Genomic DNA, 20,501 nt, shown 5'->3' with positions numbered 1-20,501 from the left:
AGGAAATTTTTAAAATATTTTTTTTCCAACTGTTTGTGCTGGAATACCCACAATTATATTCATATGAAAGAAAATACAGCTTTGGGGCCCTGGGTGCCTCAGTGGGTTAAAGCCTCTGCCTTCAGCTCAGGTCATGATCCCAGGGTCCTAGGAATCAAGCCCTGCATCGGGCTCCTCAGAAACCTGCTTCCCCCTTTCTCCCTCTGCCTGCCTCTCTGCCTACTTGTGTTCTCTGTCGGTCAAATAAACAAATAAAATCTTTTTTAAAAAGAAAGGAAGGAAGGAAGAAAATACACCTTTATCACTAACTCATTCTATATAAAAACATTAATTCAAACTGGATTATAAATGTGAAACTTTGAAATTTTTAAAGAAAACATTCAAGAAAAACCTGTGACCTTAAGTTGGGTAAATATTCCTTATATTTGAGCACAAACCTTAAAAAAATGATAAAACAGAGTTAAACTGGGAACTTATTTTTTTTTAAAGATACTCTTAAGAAAATAAAAAGATAAGTGTGCAGGAAAGAGTTAACTGAGCAAGCCAAGGGTGCACACCTGCACATTGCCAAGAAGGGCCTGCTTTCAGGACAGGTCCCTTGTGGACTCCTGAAGGATGAGCTTTGAGGCCTTAGAATATTATGTCTCATCGGAGTGTTTATACAGGATGCTAGGATGGCTCAGTCTGTAGAGCATGCGACCTTTGATCTTGGTGTTGTGAGTTCAAGCCACAGTTGGCACCAGTTTGATCAGAGAATTTATTCTAACTATGTGATTTATGGTGAATGCAATTTTGCTCTGAGGGCTGAAGTGTGAGTAGGAGAGGTCAGTCAAGGAAGCCCCTTATGCATAGTGACTGACTACTGATAAAAACTCTAGGGGCGCCTGGGTGGCTCAGTGGGTTAAAGCCTCTGCCTTTCACTCAGGTTGTGATCCCAGGGTCCTGGTATCGAGCCCCGTGTCGGGCTCTCTGCTCAGCGGGGAGCCTGCTTCCCTTCCTCTCTCTGCCTCTATGCCTACCTGTGATCTCTGTCTGTCAAATAAATAAAATAAAATTTAAAAAAAACAAAAACAAAAAAAACTCTAGACAAGTCCCAGGTGAACTTCCCTACATGACAATACTTTGTACATATCGTGTACTCAGTTTCAAGGAGAATTAAACAAATTTATCAACTCCACTGGGAAAAGATTACTATAAGCTTAGCCTATCTGTGTTTTCCCTTGCTCATTTTAATCTGTGTCTTCTCACTGTAACAAACTGTAACCATAAGTACAATAGCTTCTCTGACTCCTGTGTGCCCATCGACGAAATGAGAGTGGTCTTAGGGAAAACCCTGACAACAGCTGGCATCAAAAGTGGGATTTTGCTATACTGACCCTGGTTCACCAAAACATAATGAAAGCATTCTGTGGGAAAAAGGATAATGGGGCAGAGAATGAGGAACCTGGCACCTGATGTTTACCCAGTCAACAAAGATAGAAGACAACAGCTGAACCATGATCAATATTTATAAGGAGAAGTAGTGTGGGAATTTAGAAACGGACAGAAAAAATTCTCAGACAGTTGGCTGACTGGATGCATAAGTTGGCTGACAGGATGCATAAGGAGATAAAAAATACTGAGAAATAAACAAGCTAAATATTCAATCTCTTTATTATTTTTATCTGTAATAGTTAAAATGAAAGCAGAATGTTAAGGCAAATGCTGGTACTGCATTGTTTGAATTTCAGCCAGTTCAAACCAGAGTTGCTAGCTTAAGGACTGCTACCAAAGGGAAAAATTACAGTGGATCATTATGTCATATCATTTTTAATTCATGATATTGAAAATCATACATTTCAATATGAAAAAGAATCTTTATTTTCCATTCTGGGAAAAAGTTCATGTATTATTTAGGTTTCTTCCCTTCCATTTTCTTTCTTTCTTTTTTTTTTTTTAATTTGGAACTTCTACTGGTTTTATTTTGTACTTCTGAGTTGATACTATAGTTCTACTATCTTCTGTTATTCCAGTTGTTTTCTTTTTTTTTTAATTTATTTATTTGACAGAGATCACAAGTAGGCAGAGAGGCAGGCGGGGGTGGGGAGGAAGCAGGCTCCCCACTAAGCAGAGAGCCTGATGCGGGGCTCGATCCCAGGAGTCTGGGATCATGACCTGAGCTGAAGGAAGAGGCTTTAATCCACTGAGCCACCCTGGCGCCCCTTGTTTTCTTTTTTTGCCATCCTTACTCTGTAGGAGATTTCCATGACTATCATTACCAACATTTTTGTGTTTATTTCAGGTATTATGTTTTTATTTAGAAAGGCTCTTATTCTGATTTGTCCTTTTCAAAATAACAGCTTCATTGAGATATAATTCACATACAACACAGTACCCATTTAAGGTGTATAATTGTTATTTTTACTGTACTTGTAGAGTTGTACAAACATCACCACAATCTATTTTAGAACATTTTCATCATCCCAAAAATAAACCTGTTAGCAGTATCCATTAGCAGTTACTATCTCCTCTCCAATCATCCAGCCTTAATCAATAAGCAACAACCTACTTTCTGTCTCTATGGATTTGCCTATTATAGACATTTCATATAAATGAAATAATATGCAATCTTTTGTGACTGGTTTCTTTCATTTAGCACAATGTTGTTAAGATACACCTATATTATGACATATAAGTAATTATTTTAGACAATAGTACATCACTGTATAGGCATATCACATTTACCTATTCATCAGTTGATGAATATTTGGGTTGTTTAACCTTTTTGGCCATTAAGAAAAATGTTGCTATGAACATTCATGTTTAAGTTTTTGTGTGGACACACACTTATTTTCATTTCTCTATGGTATACAGCTGGGAGTGAAACTACTCGTTCAAATAGCAACTCTTTCATCTTCCGAGGAACTACCAGACTGCTTTCCAAAGGGGCTGCACTATTTTATACTCCCATTAGCAGTTTATCAATGTTCTAATTTCTCCATATCTTCACCAATACTTGTTATTGTCTGTCTTTTGACTATAGCAATGTCAAGGGGGTATGAAGTAGTACTTTTCTTAAGTTGATGTTCTGTTATTTTTTAATTTTTTTTCAAAGATTTATTTATTTGTTTATTTGAAGGAGTGAGCACACATGAACAAGCAGGGGGAGGGGCAAAGGGAGAGAGAGGGAATCTCAGGCAGACTCTCCAATGAGTGGGTAAGGAGCCTAGCATGGGGGTAGATCTCATGACTCTGAGATCATGACAAGAGCTGAAATCAAGAGTCAGACACTTAACTGAGCCACCCAGGTGCCCATTATTTTTTTTAAAGATTTTATTTATTTATTTGACAGAGAAAGAGAAAGAGCAAGAGAGGGAACATAAGCAGAGGGTAGTAGGAGAGGGAGAAGCAAGCTTCCTGCTGAGCAGGGAGCCAGAAGCGGAGCTTGATCCCAGGACCCTGGGATCATGACCTGAGCCGAAGGCAGATGCTTAATGACTGAGCCACCCAGGGACCCCTCCCGTTATTTTTTAATCAAAAAATTTTTGTCTCTCTGAAGATACTATTAAGTTCTTTGTTCCTTGAATTATCTCTACTTCCTTAAAGTTCATCTTTGTCAGTTGTTTTGGGTTTCTGCCTTTCCATTTGGAGGCATTCACAAATGCTGATGACCATTGGCTGGACATTTAGGTTTAAAACTCAAAAATACTAAAAACTCTGTGTAGGAATGGGATTTTTCGATGTACACCAATCCTCCTTTTTCACTGAGAACCCCATATACTAACACTTACAGATCTTTTTTCTTAAGCCATTTAGATTTCCCAGAGAAGATTATTTTATCTCCAGTCTGAGGTTATTTAATAATAGATTATAAGACCTCTGGAGAAGGAGCTGGTACTTCCACCACACAGTAATGATCTTTCTGACTCTTGACTTGCACACCAACCCTACTAAACACCCAACCTGGTATCTCTGAGTCCAGAGCCTCAGTAGTTTAATGTCTCCGTATCCAATACCTCCACTTTCTAAGTGTGGGAGTGAAAAGTTAGCTGCCTGATTAGAAGAAAGAAAGCCTGATAGTCATGTTCTGCTGTTAAAGAAATCTTCTTGTTTTTAGCTTTGGACTTGAACCTTGAATACTGAGGTATTAGGTTCCTTCAAATCCCAAGACTTTTTTCAACTCTGTAGGGCAGATATCTTTTCATCCCTGTCTAATTCTCTTGACACACAGATACTTATTTCTTTCCATGCATTACAACCTTGTTTACAATTCTTGTTTGACCTAATGGACTTACACGTTAAAAAATGTCTTTATTGATATGTAGGTTAAGTTTTGAGAAGAACAGATGTATATTATCATCATTTAACTATGTTTAATGTTTATGCTTTTATTATGAGGAGTTTAATCAACTGAAAATTAAGTAAAAGAATAAAGTTTACTATTAAATACTAATAACAGTTCTGTATACAAATTGGTGAAACAAAATTCAAGTCATTTAAAATATTCCATTCAATAAAACATAAAATCAAAATGGCTTTAAAGTAGATTCATCCTACTTATATCATGAATCCCAAACACTTATAAGTTAATTAGGGTTACTGCAGATTAAGTGACTTACCTCTTCTTTTCCTAATGTCACTAGAACTTCTTCATTCAGTGGAATTACTGCAGAAACAAAACAAACCAAAATTACACGTTTATGCTTAGTTAACTCTCAAAAATAAAGAATTTGATTTTGTGGTTTTTGAGATACTTCTATTTTCTTATTTAACATCTTTACATATATAACCAACTTACATATAATTTTAGACAAACATGACATTGAAGCATTTTTGGGTTTTGTGCCTTTTGTTTTGGTTTTCAATTTCTCAAAAATAAAGTTAATAATCTATAGTGTGTCCTTAAATATATCTCTAATTATATGATCCTATGCATGTGTATATATGTTTATGTATATTATCTGTACATATACATGCAAGGGTTATTCATTTTGCTATTGCTGGTTTTACAAGAATGGAGTATCCTATACATTCTTCTTATTTTTCCTCAACAAAATCGCCATGGAAATCCTTTCTATTTATCTGGTGTAAATCTAATTCATAATTTTAAATCACTTCAAATTATTCTACAGGATAAATGTATCATAGTGTATTGACTGATAACAGTACTGACTGAACATTAACTTTGTACTTAACTTTTAGCCACAAAAAACAATGATGCCATAAGCATTTTTTAATTTATGTCTTTATGTACTAGTGCTTTTATTTCTTTGGGATAAATTCCCAGAAATGGAATTTCATAGAAGGAAGTATGTATTTTTTATTTTAATATAGGATGCCAGATTCTTTTCTAAAGAATTTCTACTAGCAATAAGAAACAGCAAAAGATACAAACTCTCCTAAATTTTTGCCAATTTATGAGTATAAAGTTTCAGTTCAATTTTGTATAGCAAAATTAAATCCTTATACTTAGAAAAGTTCAACGTTTGTACTTTAAGTTCACCTTTAATAAAGTACTAATTAAAATTTCTCAAATAATATGTTACTGAAAATTTTCTAATCTATATGCTATTTCTAAAGGGTCTTCTGACAGGAGAGAGCTTCCCACAAGTGCTTCATAGGCCCTGTATATCGGCAGCCCCAGGATGTCTACCAAATCATTTCAACAAATGCAATGAGAAGGATTCTAAGAATATAAAGTTAATAATCTTCGTTTTGGTCAGTGTGGTCATGAGTAGCACTTCAGTATTGATTCATATAATCATTTCAGCCCACACAATACAGCAGCTTCTAAGACTATAAAGTTATTTTAAATCTTCCAGTGTGGCAGTCTGTGGGACTGGCAGCCCAGAGCAAAATGGGTATTTGGCCCATAGGCCAGCCTGTGTGTTTGGTTTTACCAGTACAAAATGTGTATATAAGGGATGATTATAATAAGAAAAATAAAAATTTAAAATTCCCTGATACATAGCATCAAAAAGAATAAAAGACTTCAGAATAAATTTAACCTAGGAAGCAAAAGACTTGTATGCTGAAAACTACAAAATGTGGCTGAAAGAAATCAAAGACAGAAACAAAAAGAAACATCCCATGTTCAAGGACTAGAAGACTTAATATTATTAGACACCAATACTACCTACATTGACCAATAGCTTCAATGCAATCCTTATCAAAATCCCAATAACATTTTTGTAGAAAACAGAAAAATTCACCCTAAAATTCAAATGGAATATCAAAGGACCCCAAATAGCCAAAATAATCTTCAAATAGAAGAACAAAGTTGGTGGTCTCACATTTGCTAATTTCAAAATTTACTATAAGTCTATAATAATCAAACAAGTGTGCTACTGGCAACAGAGACAGACATATAGACCAATAGAAGAGAACAGAGAATCCAGAAATAAATCCTCACTACATAGTCAAATGATTTTTGACAAGGATGCCAAGACAACTCAATGGGGAAAAGAACAATTTTCTTAGCAAATAGTAATGGGAAAACTAGATAATACACATGCAAAAAAATGAAGGTGGACCTTTAACTTTCAAGTTTGAAAATTTCTATTTAATAAAACACAATCTTGAACAAGAAGTAAAAGTCTATTATAACAAACTAGTGGATTAGTGATGAAGACTTAGAGTAAATGTGTGGCAATAGGGGTTAATATTTAATGACTGGCTATATGTAATACATGAAAAAGGAAGAATCCAGAAGGACTCTTAAATGTATGGTTGATTTAAACAGATTCCATTCAATAGATCAGAGAATGGAGATCAATTTATAAATCTGAGGCATGTGTAGAATATTTTGGAAAAGATGTCTGGAAAGTAGAAAGATATCTAAGAATGACATTGCAGAAAGTTTGGCTTATAAAAACAGATTTGGAAGCAGTCATGAAAATTGTGTCCTCCTATCCACCCAAATTCATATTTTGAAGTTCTAATCCCTAGCACCTCAGAATGTGCATATATTTGGAGCTGGGTCTTTAAAGATGTGACTAAGTTAAAATGAGGTCATTAGGATGGGCCCTACTACTCCATTATGACTGGCAGCTTCATACAAAAAGATTAGTATAAGAAGCTAGATGTCCACCAACAGATGTGGTATATATATACAATGGAATATTACACAGTCATCAAAAGAAATGAAACCTTGCCATTTGTAACGACGTGGATGGAACTAGAGGGTATGATGCTGAGCGAAATAAGTCAATCAGAGAAAGATAATTATCATATGATCTCTCTGATATGAGGAATTTGAGAGGCAGGGCAGGAGGTTTGGGGGGTAGGGAAGGAAAAAATGAAAAAAGATTAGATCGGGAGGGAGACAAACCATGAAAAAGACTCTTAATCTTACAAAATAAACTGAAGGTTGCTGGGGGAAGGAAAGGGTGAGGGTGGTTGGGTTATGGGTATTGGGGAGGGTATGTGCTATGGTGAGTGCTGTGAAGTGTGTAAGCCTGATTCACTATATGTTAATAAAAATAATAAAAATTAAAAATTAAAAAAAAAATTTTAATTAAAAAAAGATTAGTACACAGACAGGTGACTATGTGAAGACCAAGGGAGAAGATGGCAAGCTATAAGGCAAAAAGAGAGGCTTCTGAAGAAACCAACTTTGCAAACACCTTGGTCTTGGATTTCCAGCCTCCAGAATTACGAAAAAAATTAATTTCTGTTGTTTAAGCAATCTAAGTCCATCGTACTTTGTTATGGCAGGCCTAGCAAACCGATATAGAAGTTGTTAATGCAGATATAACATATAAAAACAAAAGGAGGAAATATAATGCTGGAATAGCATATAGAATAGTAAGCGAAAATTGCTGGGCACAGTCCTCTAGAGAACAGCAAATTTAACAGCATAGTATGAGCAGACTTTGAGATGCTAAATATAATCCTGAGGAGGAAACAGGATCTATAGTTTAATGCAAATTAAAGTAACAACTGTCTATATACCAGAAATGCTAAAATTTTAAAAACTACCATGTGGTAGTGAAGATGTGAAACAGTGGTGGGGATGAATATAGTAAGTAGTTAAAATCAAGAATGCAGATGAAATTGTCTAGAAAGAGAATGAACAGAAGAATCCCAACAACTGGGATTAGAGAACAATAAACCTACAAAGGGGACTAAAATGAGAACTGAGGGGAGCTCAAGGAAAGGAGGCAAATGGGCAGGAGAAAGGAGAATGGAGATGTTAAAAGAAAGAGGTACAGTCCATGTAAAATACCAAATATACACATATAGGTGGCACAGACAAATAAGCTTTCATAATAGAAAAATAACTCCTAGCTGGGTATTTTAATTGCAGATTTTAAAGCAATTTTCTAGGGGCACCTGGGTGGCTCAGTGGGTTAAAGCCTCTGCCTTGGGCTCAGGTTGTGATCCCCAGGGTCCTGGGATCAAGCCCCACATCAGGCTCTCGGCTCAGTGGGGAGGTGCTTCCTCCTCTCTCTCTGTCTGCCTCTCTGCCTACTCGTGATCTCTGTCTGTCAAATAAGTAAATAAAATCTTAAAATAATAATAATAATTAATAAATAAAGCCATTTTCTATTTCTTGAAAAAAGGCAAATATATAGCTGGCCCCTGTTGGATAAGTCAAGAGGCAACATACAATCTATGTGGTCTGGTCCCTATGTAAATAAGTATATAAAATAACTTTTCTACTAGGTAAGTTTTTTTTTAAAGATTATATTTATTTATTTGAAAGGGAGAGAGGGAAAGAGCACAAGATGGGGTAAGAGGCAGAGGGAGAGGGAAAAGCAGACTCTCTCGCTGAGCAGGGAGCCAATTCAGGGCTCAGTCCCAGGACTCTGATGTCATAACCTCAGGTGACTGAGCCACCCAGGTGCCCTCTACTAAGTAAGTTTCATTTATTAAGACACAATTTATAGTTTCTACTGATCAGGTAAGTTAGTGTCTGTTAAGAATCAAATGATGGTTATAATAAGTTCCTATAATTCAAGATTATGATAATGTCACACAAACATATTCCTCTATAATAATAAAATAAGCACAAAATAACATATAAATGAAAGAAAAATTTAGGCAATTTCAACAAGGTGAAATGGATCTTATAATTCTTCTAATCATTAAATTAATTTGCCACTAATTTCTTTACAAAAATATAAATCTAAAAATAAGAACCTTACTTTCAGGGCTTTCTTTCTGCCATTGACTGAGTTCAGCAGTCAAACATTTCGCTTGCATAATTAATAATGACGGCTATAAAAAAAAAAGAAAGTAAAAAACAGTCATTTTTTACAAAATATTCTTAGATATTCACAGATAAAAGTGTAGACATCTTAATACTTTATCTCAAGTTCCTAACATAAACAGCTAACATAACAGGCATCCAAAGTATAAAAAATTATTACTCCAAACAGAATTCTGCTTTAAACCATTACTAATTATCGCTCATAAATTGCCTGTTATTCCAGTGACAGTCTTAAAAAATGATCAGTTCTACTTTACCACTCAACCTAAAATAAAAGGACCTAAATATATTTCTTTTATTCCCTAAATATTACTTTAAAAATATAAGGGGATATGGCTGGCTTAGTCAGTGGAGCATATGACTTTTGATCTTAGAAATGTGAGTTCAAACCCCACATTCAGTATAAAGATTAGTCTAAAATAAAATCTTCAAAAACATAAGATGTTATTTCTTGCAACAGTTTTTAGACAAATTTGCTTTAGGGGAAACTTGGTGGCTCTTTCAGTAGAGCATGCAACTCTTGATCTTGGAGTCATGAGTTCGAACCCTACGGTGGGGATAGTGTTTACTTTAAAAAAGACAAATTTACTTTAAAGATATTCTTTTTTTTTTTTAAGATTTTATTTATTTATTTGACAGAGAGATACACAGCTAGAGAGGGAACACAAGCAGGGTGAGTTGGAGAGGAAGAAAGAGGCTTCTCACTGAGCACAGAGCCCAACCTGGGGCTCCATCCCGGACTCTGGGATCATGACCTGAGCTGAAGGCAGACACTTAACAACTGAGCCAACTAGGCGCCCCTAAAGATACTCTTTTTTTCGCTATGCACCTTAGGAAAAATAGCGACTTCTTTTAGCTAGGTTGCTAAAAAAAATTTACATACATACATAGAGGGTCACCTGCCTGGCTCAGGTAGTAGAGCATGCACTATGGATCTCAGGTTGTGAGTTTGAGCTCCACATTAAGCAGAGATTACTTAATAAAAAAAAATTCTTTAAATACATACATAGAGACAATTATAAAATGAGATTGTTTCCAAAGGCTACTTAAAAAACCAATTTTGTTAAATTGGTTTTATTAAAAACCAATCTCAAACAACGGTTTAAGATGATATGTTTCTGACAGTAAGTGGCTCCAAGCACTTAAATTTTAAGAATTATAAATCTATGTGATAAATCTGTTGCCTGGTTAGATTATTAAATTGAAGTCTATGTATGCTTAAAGTTAAATTTCAGAACATTTTTATCACCTCTATATAATTCTTATTGGTAGTCAGATAAAAAATGCAATGGGTATTACTGTAATATTTACACTGAAAGAACAAATACTGTCTTTTTAGCCATTTTTCAAAAGATTTTATTTATTTATTTATTTGAGAGAGAGTGCATGCACAAGCTGGGTGAGGAGCAGAGGGAGAGAGACAAGCAGACTCCAGGCTAAGCACAGAGCCCCATGTGGGGCTCAATCACACCACCCTGAGATCATGACCTGAGCCAAAATCAAGAGTCAAATGGATGCTTAATCAAGTGAGTCACCTAGGTGCCCCTTAACCAATTTTTATGATACAAAGCAGGTTCATTCAAAGATTTTGTTCTGTATCAAAACACTGACTATTGAATAGTCAAGAGGCAAAAAACCTAGGATATTTGAAAGCTTTATGTAATTACATAAAAATGCATTTTCAGTTTTGAAAATTTTTACCAAAGGAGACTTTAACATTATTTTCGTATAGACAATTAAATATGAATGTGAAAGGTTTGTTGTGAACCATAAAGCAATTTTATAAATGCTAATTATAACTAAGAAGCAACAAATTCTTAAAAAGTAGTATGTAAACTACACAAAACTATCTTAGGGATAAGAAATTGGTATCACTTTTCCTGCATATATTAGGTTGAAATGCATCAAATAACAAATATTCAATTTTTAATCTTTAAAAAAACAAGTAATTTCATACACTTCAACCTTATACTATGTTGATAAAGTACAGTTCTTACCTTCCCAAAGCCCAACTAAGGCAAACACTCAAATTATTTCTGATCTTGCCACAAACAATACTTCCTAAAAAACAACAGCAGTATTTCTAAAGTGATTTATATGAAATTTGAGAATCCCTTCCATTTTCTTATTTAAAATAAGTTCTTTCTTTAAAAACGTAATTTTAATGCTGAAATTTTAATGTTAATAGGTACACAAAAAAGGTAACCAAGCAAGCCTGAGATTAGTTAAAGGCCTGCTTTCAGGGTTGGCCCTTGGTTGGCATCTGGGAACTTGTATTTTGAGACGGTTCCCACCAAAACTTATTAAGAGTGGCTCATTGTGACTTAACTGTTTTTGCAAAGAATATGACTTAAGCTGAACACCTGCTTTCCTTTTGGAAGTCTGGTATTTTGTAACTGCTACGCAGCAGGTACCTATGTGACTAGTCCCCACAAAACACCTTGGTCGTTGAATCTTAATGACGTTCCCTGGTAGAAAACATTTCACACCGTTATAACTCATTGGGGGAATTAAGAACATCTTGTATGACTCCGCTAAGAGAGGACTCCTCAAAGCTTTTGTCTTATATCCTCTGGACTTTACCTTATAGTCCTTTTCCCTTTGTTGATTTTAGTCTGCATCCTTTTAATGTAATGTATCTTATCCATAAATATAACTATACACTGAGCCTTGTGAGTTCACCTGTGAGTTAACGTGAGTGTTGTGAATTACCACTGGGGTTAATTTTGGGGACTCTCAACACAATAGGAAAAGATATTTTGTGGATCCCTTACACAATGTTCTTATTAACTACCTCAGGTTGGATTCTTTACAACTATATAAGCACTTCCACCAAAGCCAGTTGTTTGTTTGGCTCACTGCATGAAAATCATTCAGGAAATGTACAGGCCCAATCACTAGTGATTCTTTTTTTTTCGTGGGTGGGGGGAGGATTTAAAAACGTACTCCTTCAATTACTATTTATACCACCTAGTATTCCTTTTCTTTAAACTATGCAATTACTTTATTTTACTTTTTTACTTTGAGAAGATTTTTATTTTAATTCAATTAACATACAACATACTATTAGTTATAGAGGTATAAATCAATCATTAATTGGTCTTATATAATACCCAGTGCTCATCACATCACATGCCCTCCTTAATATCCATCACCCAGTTACCCCATCACCATACCCCTTCCCCTCCAGCAACCCTCAATTTGTTTCCTATGATTAAGAGTCTCTTAGAGTTTGTCTCCCTCTTCAATTTCATATTGCTTTGATTTCTCCTCTTTTTCCCTATAATCCTGCTTTATTTCTTAAATTCCACAAGAGTGAGATCATATGATAATTGTTTTTCTCTGATTAACTTATTTTGTCTAGCAAAACACCTTCTAGTTCCATCCATGTCATTGCAAATGGCAAGATCTCTCTCTCTCTTTTTTTTTGATGGCTAAGTATTCCATTGTATGTATGTATCACATCTTCTTTATGCATTCATCTGTCAATGGACATCTGGGCTCTTTCCATAGTTTGGCTATTGTGGACATTGCTGCTATAAACCTTGGGATGCAGGTGCCCCTTTGGATCATTACATTTGTATCTCTGGGGTAAATACACAGTAGTGCAATAGCTGGGTCATATGGTAGATCTATTTTCAACCTCTTGAGGAATCTCCATACTGTTTTCCAGAGTGTCTGCTCCACCTTACTAATTATCCTGATTCAGCAGATCTCAGTGTCCACAATATGAAAGCCATATTTCCCAAGAAAACCAGATAACAGTTTATTTACTATACAAGGCTGTTTCAAATACAATATTCAGTTTTACCTGGTATAAGAGAACTCTATATTTATTGATAGATCCAAAATTTTTTAAAAAGATGGCTTAATTCTATATTACTAATTTTTAAAGAGCTCATATAATAGATACTTCCAAAAGTGACAAGTTAGTTTTTTCCCCTTCTTTTTCTCTCTCATTCTCATTTTTTTCAGTATTGTTATGCTCACAGATTTTCATTTTTTCATATTGTTATAATCAATCAAGGTCATTATTCCTTTTCATGCTCCAATGATATCAAATTTATGTTTTTATGGAGCAGTAGGTTCAATCTTTATTTTTCATAACTTACTTTTTTTCAAATTAGACAGTTTTACACTAAATAGAACAAAAGGAAACTTAAATCACCAATAGTTTACACATAAACTTGATTCCAGTTGTAACGAAAAGAAGTAGAACAAAAAACGAAAGCCCTCAAGAAAGCTTCCATATTATATCTCCCTCCATAAACTGATGACTGCTGGTCCTGATTCTGACTTCTCTGTCTTCTGCTCTGTAAAAGGCCATGAAGCACATGAACCCCCAACTGGAGCTTGCTGGTGGCAGACACAAGCATGCACCTTCCTCACCTGCTGCCCTTGTAACAAACAGAACCTGTTTTTAAATGTAAACTGTGTGATTCGGAATTCAGGAGTACCTTCAGTTGGTTCTTATGTCTTCTGACATGCTACTACCAGTTTAGAGATCTTTCTTTAGAGTCAATTGTATATTTGACTGTGTTCTTAAAGTTAACACTAAAACATTTTTAATTTTTCATATGGACAAATATATCTGGTTTTCTTTTATAATATCTAGGTTTCAACTATTAGCCAAGAAGTTTGCCTTATCCTTAGATTGCACAAATAGTCCCCCAACTTTTCTTGTTAGATTTTTATAGCAATCGATCCAGAATATATGTTTCTACAATGAAATACAGAAGTCCAATTTTATTTTCTCCCAAATGGATAACTAGTTGCACCACTATCCTTTATTAACTAATTCATCCTTTTCCCACAAACTGGCTATTATCTTTGTCTTTTTTTTTTTTAATATTTTATTTATTTATTTGACAGAGAGAGAGAGAGCAATCGTAAGTAGTCAGAGGCAGGCAGAGAGAAGGGGGAAGCAGGCTCCCCACTGAGCAGAGAGCCCAATGTGGGGCTCGATCCCAGGACCTGAGATCATGACCTGAGCCAAAGGCAGAGGATTAACCCGCTGAGCCACCCAGGTGCCCCATCTTTGTCATTTTTAAAATTCTGAATCCATTGCACTGATCCACTGGTATATTCCTAAACCAATTTCATAGGTCCTTAATTATTAAAATGGATATCTTAATCCTTTATTTAAGCATATAATAAAATCAGTTAAGGTTTCACACATACAGTAAAAAAAAAAACCGCCTATTATACCCAAGACAAAGTAGAATAGGTGTTCAAATTTTTAACAAGGTATCTTAATTGCAGTTTTTCACTCAACAGTTAAACATATGTGTAACTATTAAAAGATAATAAAGAAAATATTTATAATACTTTATTTTAAAAATATTTAGAATATTTCTCTTTAATCAGGAAGAGTAGAGAATTTTCCAAGTGATTAAGCATAAAGGTATCAACAAACTTTCATTCATATAGATGAATAATATTCTTATCCAAAACAAAATGAATTAAACTTATCTATTTTTAGGAAGAAAAAAAAGGATTCATACCTGAGCATTTGAATCAGTGAGTGTCTCAGTTCCAACAAGTGATAATTTTTTCTGACACTTGATTTAAAAAGTAAATAAAAACAAAACAAAAAGCAAAGCAAAACAAAAAAAGTAAATAAAACAAGTCATACACTATAAGCTTTTATATATAAAAATTACTTTTCCCTCTTTTATACCAGTCAGTGTAATATTCCTTTTAAAATAATAAATACAAATAACTGATGTAAGAGAAGAGTTTACATTCCTCACTTTCTAAGCAAGAGGATCAGGAAGGCCCCCAAACAGGTCCCATGGTGAATACATCAAAAGTAGAAAGGGATACTAGAGTCTACATAGAACAAAAAAATGAGCATAAGAAATAAAGAGAAAGAAAATACAAACTAATAGCTAGAGTGAATTTGAAGTTAGATAATAGAAAAATAGGAAATAAGAGAATAAGAAGCAAAGCACTGTAGAAAAATAACAAAAAAAGGTAAAAAGATAGTTAAGATCATTAGAAAATATAGCCTTCAGGAGATACTGTTTCTATTCCATTTAAAAAAAAAAAAAACCACAACCATTAATGGTGATTTTATCTGACTGAAAATATGGGTAATTTAAATTTTACTCGTGTTTATTTCTAGTAACAGTTATCTCTTTATAAAAAAAAAATTTTTTTAAGATTTATTTATTTGAGAGCAAGCAGGGGCAGGGAGAGGGGCAAAGGAAAGGAGAGAAAGAATCCCAAGCAGACTACATGCTGAGTTCAGAGCCCAACATGGAGCTTTATTTCCAGACCCTGAGATCACTACTTGAGCCGAAATAAAGACTTAACTGACTACACCACCCAGGAACCCTCCAAAATTTTTTATCTTTAAATTCCAATTTCTATACTGAAAAAATACCAAAACAAATAAAAAACAATTATATATATTATCTTGAAAATACACTAATCATAGAGAGTACCAATAATTTATATTAAAACATAATTTAAAAAAAGAAAAAAGGAAAAAAAGAAAACCAATAACCTGCCCTAATATAAAATTTTGCTGCAAAGAACAGGATGTGAAGCCTGTGGCCTATACCATACACTATGCTAGTAGAAAAAACTTTTACCAATATACTGCAATTTACCAGAAATGATTCTGGCTTATCAGAAAGTGTACATAAATTTCAAAGACAACTTTTTCTAAATTAATTCATATTTTCACTCAAACTCTATAATTACATGTTCTCTCTACTTCTCTATTCTGTCTTAGGAAATGAACCTCACCAAGGTTGGCCCAAACGAGAAACCTGAAAATACCATAATTTTCCCCCATTTCACAACAATTAAATTCCAAATCCTTTTGGTCCTACCTCCTCAGTATCTCTTGAAACCTACAATTTGCAATGATAGGATTTAGCCCTACAGTACTTATCAGAGCTAGTACTTGAGCCTTGTAAATGCTCTTTCGACCTACAGTCTCCATCCTCTATATTTCATTTTCTTCAAAATCACCAAGTACTTTTCCCAAACTTCATCTCAAGTCACTTCATGTTTATAATCTTTTAATAGCTCCCCATACTATAAATTCAACAAAATCCTCCATGTTTTTGCTCCTAATTACTTTTCCAGCCTCACGCCACAGATCCTTCTTCTAATTTACTAAGTCGTAATATTCTACCTAGAATTCTCTAATCTTTCCCAATGTTTATATATTTTGTTCCTTCTCCTTTGTGTAACTCTCTCAGAGGCTACTTCCTATTTATTCTCTAGAAATGAATTCAGTTTCTACTGCTTTTTATTTATTTATTTAATTTTTAGAGGTGGTGGAAGGGGTTGAAGGAGAGGGAGAGAGAGAATCTTAAGGCTCCCACCCAACCCAGAGCCTGATGCAGAGCCCGATCTCAGAACCCTGAGATCATGACCCAAGGCGAAAGCAAGAGTCGGACACTTAACCAACTGAGCCACCTTAGGCACCCCTAATTATTACTGCTTTTAGAAAGCTATCCTTGACTCTTTCAATCTAGGTTTATTTATTGTCCTAAAGATGTCTTTGCATTTCTACCACAATATTTCTAATACAATGGCTACTGCCTCTATTAGAAGATAACCTAATATGGCAGGGACTGTCAATAATTTTTTCTCTTTCTATAGCTCTATATTCTGTGACATAAAGAATCTCAAATAAATGCTTAAAGTTCTAAAAGCTATATATAACATTTATCGTATAATATAATGGCTTTAAGGCACCAGCATAATTATTTTTCTTAAGCCTATTAATGAAATGGAATGAAATCTTATAGTAGTTAATATATATATATATCACTTTTACCTCTTGGTACTTACTTCTTCCATATCTTTCCACATTTCTTCACATTCTTTAATAAGTTCTTCTTCAGCATTTGTAACATCTTCCATATCTGTAGTACTATCTGGATCCAGATCTTGCTGATTCACTGACATGTGCCTTGTAATAATTAGCCTTGTAAGAAAAACTGAAGTGAAAAATATTTATTCATTTAACAATATTGCCGAACACCTATCACCTCCCAGATACTCACCTAGGAACTATATATGTGAACAGTGAACAAAATGAGCAAAAATCTTTCCCTATCATGGGACTTACATTTTTCTCTCTTTCTCTCTCTCTATATATATCAAATAATTTACAAATGGAAATAATAACTTTTTAAAAAAGTTTTATTTATTTATTGAGAGAGACAGAGAGAGCGAGAGAGAGTGCATGCTAGTAGGTGAAGGGGCAAAGTGAGAGAGACAGAATCTTCAAGCAGACTCCCCACCAAGTGAGGAACCTAAGTGGGGCTCCCTCCCAGGACCCTAAGATCATGAGCTGAGCTGAAATCAAGAGTGGGATGCCTAACCAAGTGAGCCATCCAGGCACCCCAATATAAGTGGAAATAATTATAATTTTATGGAGGAAAGCAAGACAGGGAAGAAAATAGGAATTGCTTGGGCAGAGGTAATACAATTTTATAAACAATGTGGTCACTTAAAGTCATTGAGAAGTTGACAAATGAGCAAAAAACATGAAGAGATAAGGAAGTGAAACATGGGGATATTTAGAGGAAGAGGCTGCAGGCAGGGAACTGCCAGTGCAAAGACCCTGGGGCAGGAAATATGACTGGCATGTTCCTGGAGCAGTAAAGCAGCCAGTGTGATTGGAGCAAAGTAAAGCAGAGAACACAAGATGGAATCAGAGAGATTAGAGGGATGAGACCATGTGGGCTTTGTAGGCCATTTAATGACTTAAACTGAGATAATAAACAATTAGAGGATTTTCAATAGGAGAATGACTTAATTTGAATTAAATTTTAACAGTAAAACTCTGGTTAACAACAGCCAGTAAGGTCAGAAGCAGAAAACTAGTTAGAAAGCTATTGCAATGATCCAAGAAATTTTTTATTATTAAAAAAGTTTAGAACTGGGGCGCCTGGGTGGCTCAGTGGGTTAAGCCTCTGCCTTCAGCTCGGGTCATGATCTCAAGGTCCTGGGATCCAGCCCCACATCGGGCTCTCTGCTTAGCGGGGAACGTGCTTCTCCCTCTCTCTCTGTACCTGCCTCTCTGCCTACTTGTGATCTCTCTCTCTCTGTGAAATAAATAAATAAAATCTTAAAAAAAAAAAAAGTTTAAAACTAAGTAATTAGAAAGATGGAGTTGCCAGTTGATTTCTAAGATGAAGAAGAGAGTGGAGGAAACAGATTCAGCAAGATATGGGGGAGAGATGATTAAGAATTCAATTTCAGACTTGCTAAAAAAGTGCAGATGTTGATTAAGCAACTGAATGTATGTGTATGGAGTTCAAGGGGAAGTTTCAAGCTAGAATTCGAGTCATCACCATACAAAATATTTAAAGCCGTGAGACTGAGTGAGATCACAAAAGCAAGATTGTACAGGCAGAAATGAGAAGAGTTCCAGATCTGGAGAAAATGAGGAGGAACCACCAAAACAGTCTCAAAAGCACCAAAAGGTAAGAGGAAAATTAATAAGAGTATGAAATCCTGAAATTCAAAATACAAAAGTACTAAAGGAAGGAGTGATGAATTATCAAATTATCAAATATGAGAAAGGTAAATTAGATAAAAACAGAATTGACAATTTACTTAGCAATATGAGTTGAGGACTGTATTTTCCAAAAACAGTCACAGCAATATTTCAGGTTATCACTCCCTATTCAGAGTTACAGCCTATTTATCCTCCCCATGAACCTACGACTTTCTGTCTTTATGAATAGAAGTCACTATGGAAGTGACTTCTAAGACTAAGTCATAAAATAGCACTAATATCTCAGAACAGTCTCAGAATACTCCCCCCTACAAAGCAGCTAACATTCTGTGAGAAAGTCCAAACTGGCACAAATGAAGAGACCAATGGTGAAACCCATAGAGAAAGGAACTGAGGTTCGTAGCTAAAAGCTAGCATCAACCATTAGACATGCACATGAACATTCTTCATGATTCAGCCCTTAGATTACTGAGTCTTCTAGACAAGGGCCTAGACATTGTGGAAAGGAAAAAAGCTGTCCTGCTGCATTCTGTCTAAATTCTTGATGCAAAGAATTGTTGAGCATAGTAAACGGTCGCTTTACACCTCTAAGTCTTAGGATAATTTGTCACAATAATTTCAGTGGAGTAAATACACAAAACTGGAGGCCTTTAAAAGAGTAGTTTTGGTAGAGAGGCACCTGGGTGGCTCACAGAGTTGAGCATCTGACCCTTGATTTCAGCTTAGGTCATGATCTCAGGGTCGTGAGATAGAGCCCTGCATGGGCTCTATGCTCAGTGGGGAGTCCGCGTGAGAGTCTCTCTCTGCTTCTCCCCATTCTCACTTGCGTGCACTTTCTCTCTCTCTCTCTAAAATAAATAAATCTTCAGGGTAAAAAAAAAACAAAACAAGAAAATAGAGCATCTTAAATGACATAGAAGGAAATATTGCAGAAGTCGCAGGAGAGAAAGAAGAATGAGATTTAATACACATATAGAGGGGTTGATTTAAGATTGAAGTATATATAGTTCATCCAGGGTAGGCAGAATATTAGGGGCATAGAGGCAGTACATAAGTAGATGTGTTGATAGGATCTTTTGGAAGTTCTATTTGGACTGCTTCTCTTTTCTCAGGAAAATGGTTAACTAAGGTCAGAGTCTATGAATGAGGATGGGGAAAAGCACTGAAGATTTAAGAAATACATTAAGAAATGTATAAAATACATATATAAGAGAATGGGAAAGAATAAAATAGTAGGATAAATGGGTAGCATTAAATGCCCACTTGAGATTATTAGTTATCAATTTAAAGGGAAACTAAAACATGGTTATATGTTTTCTTCTATAGTGTAGCAGCACAGATGCAGACAAAGACAAAGTGAAAGAATGACAGTCTTTCAGGTATGACCACAGGAATGAGTAACTACTCTAAGATGAAGAATATAATCACTAGAGGAAAAGCGGTCAAGAAAAAGAGAGGCCACAGAGGGATATTAAAATCACCATGAAGTAGGACAGTAGTTTTGCAGAAGGTTGCAGTGAACCAGAAGCTAAAAATCTTCAAGAAATGAAGGAGCATGATGTAATCCTGCTAAATGACCACTGCAAGGAGTGGTAGGTGGTGGAGTCTGATGGCATGAAATTCCAAGGTCAGACAATTTTAAGGAAGTAGAACAAAAAAGAATAATAAAGATGTCTAACCCACAACACCAAATGCAAATCAGAATAACCCACTCCCCCAAAACATTTCTACTCTTACGGAACTTAAGTTTTATATTGTTTAATCAGACTTATCAACAGAGAGGTTTTTTGTTTGTTTGTTTTCGAAGTTTTTATT

At 35.0% G+C, this 20,501-nt stretch overlaps 1 protein-coding gene across 3 annotated transcripts in view; it reads right to left on the bottom strand.

Annotated features, from left to right (window-relative positions):
* CENPK (centromere protein K) overlaps positions 1-20,501 on the bottom strand; it is a 40,429-nt gene that overhangs the window by 15,163 nt on the left and 4,765 nt on the right. For 2 of the 3 annotated variants that reach the window (XM_032849684.1, XM_032849686.1), the window contains exons 2-5: positions 17,009-17,157; positions 14,698-14,754; positions 9,129-9,201; positions 4,599-4,645 (exon numbers count right to left, since the gene is read on the bottom strand). In XM_032849684.1, coding sequence (XP_032705575.1) covers positions 4,599-4,645; positions 9,129-9,201; positions 14,698-14,754; positions 17,009-17,125 — 294 coding nt within the window. In that variant the 5' untranslated portion in view covers positions 17,126-17,157. Of the gene's footprint in view, positions 1-4,598; positions 4,646-9,128; positions 9,202-14,697; positions 14,755-17,008; positions 17,158-18,784; positions 18,852-20,501 lie in introns of those variants that run through there. The other variant, XM_032849691.1, reaches the window with a different exon arrangement.

The sequence above is a fragment of the Lontra canadensis genome, unplaced genomic scaffold, assembly GCF_010015895.1.
Source record: "Lontra canadensis isolate GAN:19392208 unplaced genomic scaffold, GSC_riverotter_1.0 scaffold4, whole genome shotgun sequence".
Taxonomy (NCBI): domain Eukaryota; kingdom Metazoa; phylum Chordata; class Mammalia; order Carnivora; family Mustelidae; genus Lontra; species Lontra canadensis.
This window is presented reverse-complemented; position numbering and strand designations above follow the sequence as displayed.